Source organism: Poecilia mexicana, unplaced genomic scaffold (genome assembly GCF_051168715.1).
Source record: "Poecilia mexicana isolate PSO_F unplaced genomic scaffold, ASM5116871v1 scaffold_13, whole genome shotgun sequence".
NCBI lineage: Eukaryota > Metazoa > Chordata > Actinopteri > Cyprinodontiformes > Poeciliidae > Poecilia > Poecilia mexicana.
In genome coordinates, this window is record NW_028263382.1 from 32408921 (window position 1) to 32415739 (window position 6819).

A 6819-nucleotide genomic window follows, 5' to 3' on the forward strand; every position below is an offset into this window, starting at 1 on the left:
TAGGAGTGCATAGCAACAGTGCTCTATTACTTTCTATACAGCCAGAGAAAACGACCAACACATATCTTTAGTCTTTTTTATTTTTGCATGTTCAAAAACAGTTTGAAACAGTTTCTTTAGCAAAAAAAGGATCAACATCAAGCAGCAAATTTCAATTTTAAACTTCTTTTTCTTATGTACATAATGTACTATTTAGTTTTTTTAAAAGAACTTCCTCTTGCTGAATTCTTCATGTGGTCTGAGGTACAAAATGTGAAAAATGCACTTAACATCAGAACCCGTTGTTATCCTGTTCAGCTTGAAGAAGTAAATATACTCTTTGAATTATTCCATGTCTGTGTCATTTTAGAATCAGAAAAAATTGATTCAGAAAGATTTTAACTGGGCTAACATGCTTACTTTAATATTTTAAAATTCCGGCTTAAGATACTCAATTCTTTATTCTTTTTTACTAAGATTATTATTTGGCCGTCCAGACGTTAGATTCCAAAGAACATCAATCATTTCTTTCAGTTTTTCATAATTCAGTGATCACAGAAATCCATGTCCAATCAACAGATCACCACATTTTTTTGGGCTAAAGGAAAACTCTGAGTTTTATTGCAAATTTTCTACATAAATAGTCAAAAACATTGGATTGAAGCCACTGCTACCTGAAGGTGGCAGCATTTCTTACTTTTATGACACAGTTGCCTCAGCCTTACTTGATGTCAAGTGACAGTTCATAATCGATATGGCAAGTAATGAAGAGTCACATTTGAAGTCATACATAAGCACCAATATTACTAAATTATTTACAAATATTTCTAAAGCAGCACCATCAAATCTGTGAATATGCTGGCGAAAAATTACAAAAACAATTACAATAGGCCTTCGCAGCGCTTAGCTGCTCGGGCCTAATTATGAAATCCTACCGAGGGAGATCAACATGAAAAAAAAATCATTATTTAACTTTAAGACACATATTGACACTGACATTTATTGATATTTGAAAAGTTTGTAAATGGGTTTTATCAATACATTCTGGCACAACCGGCCGTGAGGACATTCATGGTCTTGATTTGGGACCAAAATGAGAATAAGTTTCTTAGAGTCAGAGTTTCTCCAAAATGACAAATCTCAGTTGAAAAACAAACGACTGTTTCTGATTATTACCTAAAATAGTAATCATCAATCAAACTTGCAGCTTGCCTTCTCTGGTGAGGTACAAGGTCCGGATTGGCTGCTCACTCTCAGCGCTGCTGCAGATCCAGCTGCACAGCTTCGTTCAGTCAAACTGTTCTGAAGCGAGACTCCCGGGACCGCTGAAGTCTTACCACGGCCCTCTGAATCTGCTCATAGCTGACAAACATCACTATGTTCCAGGACCCCAGGCGAAGGAACGACGGCATGAAGCTGCAAGGAAAGATTGAGATAAATCAGCCGCTGGACTGGGTGTCGTGGTTTTCAACGACGACACCCACCCCTTGTAAAAAGCCGAGGGCCCCTCTTTAAGCAGCATGGTCAGAGCGCAGTTGGCGCCGCCGCCATACTGCCCAGGCACGGAGTTCATGAAGCGGGTTTTCACCACGTCCACTGGAGAGGCCACCAAGGTGGTGCAGAAACCTGCGGCGAACGCGGCAGTGAAGTGACACGGCATGTTGTCTGCAGGACAAAAACGCAGAGAACGCTTTGCTAAAGACCACAAAGACCGGAGAGGGATCAACATGTGTGGGTGTGGGGAGACCCTACCTGTCATCAGTTTGTTCTTCAGGATCTGCTCTTTAATAATGTCATAAGTCACCAGCTCGGAGCAGTTCACAATGGCATTACGAGCTATGTTCAGCAGACAGCCTGAAAAAAACAAACGTTATACCGTCAGAAATTACAAATAAGCTGGAAAAACAATAATAGAGCTGAAACATGACACAACAGCAGACCAGCATGAGTTTGTGTGAATCAGGCCAAAGAAACAGCAGCTAAGATGACTTCAGAACATAGTCATCAAGAACCTGGAGGGTCTTTGCCAGGTACATCAGGGCACAGTGCTGTTAAAGGGGCAGTATTTACATCATGTTCTAATGTTTCCCCTCATCAAAAACATAAGTGGAATGTGGCTCTGATTCTTTCATGCATGTTATGAGAAATCCTTTAATCTATCATGGCAACTGTGCGAAATGTTTCAGTGGACCTAGAGCACCCTTCAAGATGCAGCTCCTTCAGACTAGCTAGCAGCAATTAGCAAACTATGAGTCTGCTAAGCTCATCATAACTTATGATAGTAGCTTATAAAGTATCTCTTTTGATTCATGAGAGCTACTTCTCAGTGCAACGCTGGTAGTAGCCATGCTGGGATAACTCAGTGAAGGCAGAGTTTCAGAAAGAGCAGAGGTTTTTAAAGACACAGAGGTCCAATTTCAAGGTGTTAAATTACAAACTAAACTTTCATTTAAGTCATATTTTATATATATAGTGTTTTTATAACAACTGAAGGTAACATAGTTACTGGATTGTGCTATAAAATGGTGCCATGTTTCCTGGAAAACACATAATACTGCCTTTAAACATGCATGACAGAAGGAGAGTTTTCCCACCGTTTTGAGAAAGTTGAAATGCACAATCTATGCATTGTGTAAATAGATAAAGCATGATGATCAGTGCATGTTGGTTTAGGTCTAGCACCCAGTGAGGGTTCAAAGCTTAACCTGTTCTTGAAATACATCCCAGTAGAATGGGGGAGGAGGAGTGCTCTGACAAATTCAAAGTGTTGTGGATAGAACTGAATCCATTAATAGTAATTATGATAAATTGGTTATCAAAATAATCATTAACTATTTTTCAAAATAAGTCCATTTGCTGAAAGAAATTAAAGCAGTAATTAAGCTAAAACTGTTCAAAAATATATGCTTTTTGAATTTAAGATAAAAAACGAAACATCTTTTTGGTATATATATGCACACATCTTGACTTTGAAAATACCTTTCCAGAGCCCTCTGAGGCCCTCCACCCTGGCGATGGTCCTGTAGGCATCGGTGGTGCTGCTGTACCTCTTGACAGAGCCGTTCTCCGGCTGGTGGGCCTGCGCCTGGAATCTGACCTTTACAACATCGGTGGGCTGAGCAAAAGCCACCGCCATCGCTCCGGTGGTGGAGCCTGCCAGCAGTCGGGTCCCGAGTCCAGGATCTGTCACACAGCAGTTTGTGACAACTAGCGACTACAGGCAACTTTGCAGAAACAAGTCATTGTAGGGTTGGCCATGAAATCTGCTGTCAAAGTTTTACTGGCTACATGTAACATCATGAATTCCTCTTTCCAGACTTGACAGTTCAGGCACACAGAGCCAGTCTTACTGGCTCTTCTTGGCCTGCTAGTCGAACTCATGCTGGCTGCAGTTTCCTTTTTTTGTTTTTTTTTTTAGCATAAACCAGTTTGTTGGACACCAACAAGAGAAACACTGATTGTACTGTACAGCTTTTCAGGATTTTCAAAAGATTCAACATGTTAGATAGGTCTTTCCTTGGTGCAGCTATTGCATCAACAAGCTAAGGTAATTCTGACTTGTTTCTAATTATACCATGAAAGTGCAACACTGAAAGCCTAACACTACTACACTTAATCCAAAACCTTGACTGTTATTTCAAAGTGTTCGTGGCTGAAGCTTGTTGAAGGTTCCCCAGGCATGTGGTGTTGGTCAGAATGCACATACTCTCTGCTCCCTGGGCGTATAGCTGCTTCATGGTGTCGTACAGACCAATCCGGACGGAGGCAAAGCACATCTGTCGGTGCAGCCCCGCCAGGAGCCCATTGTACAGATTCCTTGGCCCCTCGGCCCTCACAATGGTGATGATGGTGCCAAATACACCTCTGTACGTCGCCTTCTGGCCTTTAGGGAGGTCCTTCGATTCTCCTTGGACCTGAATAAATATTACAGGTAAAAGAAATAAATGAATAAAATAAAACTAAGAGATTTATACTTAGAATGCTTTTAGACGTGTCAATATTCAGTGTTTTTCAGCATTTTGTCACGTTAAGAACCACAAATGTCTAAGTATTTTAAAGCGATTTTATGTGAAAACCTACATACAGAATGAGATCATTTATGGTTTTCAGACATTTTGACAAAAGAAACAATTTATTGCAAAATATCTCATTTCAGTCAGATTGAATGGCAAGCATTTATGAACTAAAGGTTTTCAATGCTTGACAATGATTCTCAATTGGATTTAGATATGGGGATTTGACTAAGCCATTCTAACATCTAAATATGCTTTGATGTAAATTAGTTCACCTTAGTTCAATCTATATGTTTAGTGTCATCCTGCTTTAGCTTGAAGGCTTTTAAAGGTTCCAGCAGTTTGGTCTTTTATCAGCATCCCCACAGGATGATTCTGCCACCACCCTGTTTCACTCTGACTATTGTTTCTTCTCCAGCCCAACCTAAATACCAGATTTGTAACATACTCTACTAATAGTCCTCCTGCACACAGATAATCCCAACTAATTATAAGAGGCCTCTTGGCTGCTGTTCTCTGTTCCCAGCCTGTCAGCTTAAATCAGCGGTATTGTCTTGGTAGGTTTGGTCCAAGCAAGGTAACGAGATTGGAATATAAACGCACCACACTTATCAGTTTTTATTTGATGAACAAAAGAAACTGAGTTTTTCTTAAAAAAAAAAAGGGGAAAATAATTCTTTAAAGAAGTTTTTTTCATTCGTGTGAAAGCAACAGCTGAAAGGTTGGAGCAAAAGAAAAAAACAAACATCTTAAAGCCTAAAAAAAGGGAAAAAGTTAATTTTATGTCAATTAACCCATAGAAAATAACACCAAACAAGATTCAGAAAACTGTTGGTCTGGGATTATTTTATAAGATGAGATGACATTAAGTGGATAATAATGACTGAAAAAGTTGAATTCAATTTATTTGGTAAGAATGTGCATTATTAATGCACATTGTTAATTGTGCATTAACAATGCACAATAAACCAGAATTCTGTCTAGAATTAGACAGAATTCTAGTTTCATCTGTAACTTGTCTTGCTAAAGGAAAATTCTTAAAGATTACGAATAAAACAGCATCTTTTACAAATCCTTGTATTTAACTTTAAAGTGCTAAGCTGATAAAATCTTGCATGAAGACCATTAAATAGACGCTTTCTCCAAAACTATTGCACTTGATTTGTTTCAAACAAATGCTGAGGCAAACTACGCCTTTTGAAATACACCACAACCATCAAATCCAAATCTGCAAACTCTTCCAAGGACTTTCATCTTTTAGTACCTTATTGTTATTATTATCCTGAATCCGATCAAATTTAAGGATAAAAAGTTAAAGATAATGAATGACTTTAAGTCACTTCGGCTTGTACTGATAATTATGGAGAGTAGGAGTAGGAGCGTAGCAGTAAATACTGTTTTTGAAACAGAAAAACCCGTTCCACGTGTCCTGGTTGCGATGCTTTTTGTTACCTGCAGTCGTACTTTGGCGGTGTCCAACGGGAAGGTGACAAGGTCAGCCACGCAGCCAGCTGTTCCAGCTGAAAAAATCTTGACAGCAGCTGTAGGTGCCAAGTCAGCTGCTGATCCTCCTGCCATGTTCAAAACGGTAAAGGATCAACGCAGTCTTTAAAGAGCAAAAATCAATCCAAAGCTTTCAGTCATCCCAAAATCTGAAGTTAACACCGGATCCTTTCAGGACTTTATGACCGATAACAAACTGAAGCAAACAATCATGTTCCAGGTAATAAACAGAATGTGTCTTATTAAAGTAGAGTTCTCTTCTTGTGCCATTACTTGTTGTGACTTAGAACTGAAAGCAGGAAAAACAGATAAAATCAGATGCCCTGGCATAAGAACCTGATGGGACGGTGTTAACTGATTTTTCTGAGACTGTTGCACTGCCTCTCCAGAAAAAAAAGGAAGAAAAAGAAAAACAAACAAAATGAACACAGTGTGCAGAACACGCCTGAACAAAATAGCAACCGTCTGGCTGCCGGCGGGCGTGTTTTTAACACCCAACTCACCTGCTTGATGACGCAAAGGTTTGACAGCTGGTCTGACTGGTGACACGCTGGTTTAAACCAGAAATGTTTTGTCGCAGGTTGGAGTATCAGCTCAATATGAACTCAATTTTAATTGCAATAATTACAAAAGCTAAAAATTAATTTATTATGATTAATTACTGAGGTCATGGCAACTATGGTTGCATAACTTCACTCTAGAAGATATTGACAAATCAAACCTTTAATTAAATCAATTTTTTTCAGAGGTAGAGAGGAAAAAAACCCCCCGAATTTTTAAAAAATAAGTGGGGGAATTTTTAAGACCACCGTTGGGTAGTCCACAGTTCTGGAGTGCTGTGGTTCTCTTTGAAAGTCCACAAAAAGAAAAAAAACATTTTCCCTTGATATCAGTCCTCTAAATCTGGTAACAGATATGTGACAAGAGCTGAAGAGAACTATGCATATGAGCATTGAAGATGATTGAGATCTGAACCATGTAAAGAAATTGTGCCAAGAGGAATGTAAGGAGAAGACCAGTGCTGCTCTACCGGCAAACTTGTGTCGTACGAAGCATTTGGAGTGGAGGTGAAACAATATGTCAAGGTACTAAAGGTGGTTTTGTGAAAAGGAATTATTTAACATTTTTCTATATTTAAAGTATGATGTAAAATTGACTTTTTTGATCTTTACATCATGCTTTAATGTTATTACCCCATCAAAAACATACCTGGAGTTTTGCCTTGTTTTTTTCATAAATGTTTGAGAAATTCTTTAGTCTCCCATAGCAACCATTCAGCTGTGCTAAATGTCTGGTTGGATCTAGCTCCGCCTTCGAGTACGCA

At 39.0% G+C, this 6819-nt stretch overlaps 1 protein-coding gene across 1 annotated transcript; it reads right to left on the minus strand.

Moving 5' to 3' along the window:
* Window positions 1-62: 62 nt before the first annotated feature.
* LOC106927699 (dicarboxylate carrier UCP2-like) lies at window positions 63-5979 on the minus strand. The gene is made up of 6 exons (XM_015003443.2): window positions 5445-5979; window positions 3686-3893; window positions 2959-3162; window positions 1732-1833; window positions 1464-1644; window positions 63-1395 (listed from the first exon to the last, which is right to left on the minus strand). Exons 1-6 carry the CDS (start codon window positions 5568-5570, stop codon window positions 1272-1274), a joined length of 945 nt encoding a protein of 314 aa, XP_014858929.2. The 5' UTR covers window positions 5571-5979; the 3' UTR covers window positions 63-1271.
* Between the last annotated feature and the right edge of the window lie 840 nt (window positions 5980-6819).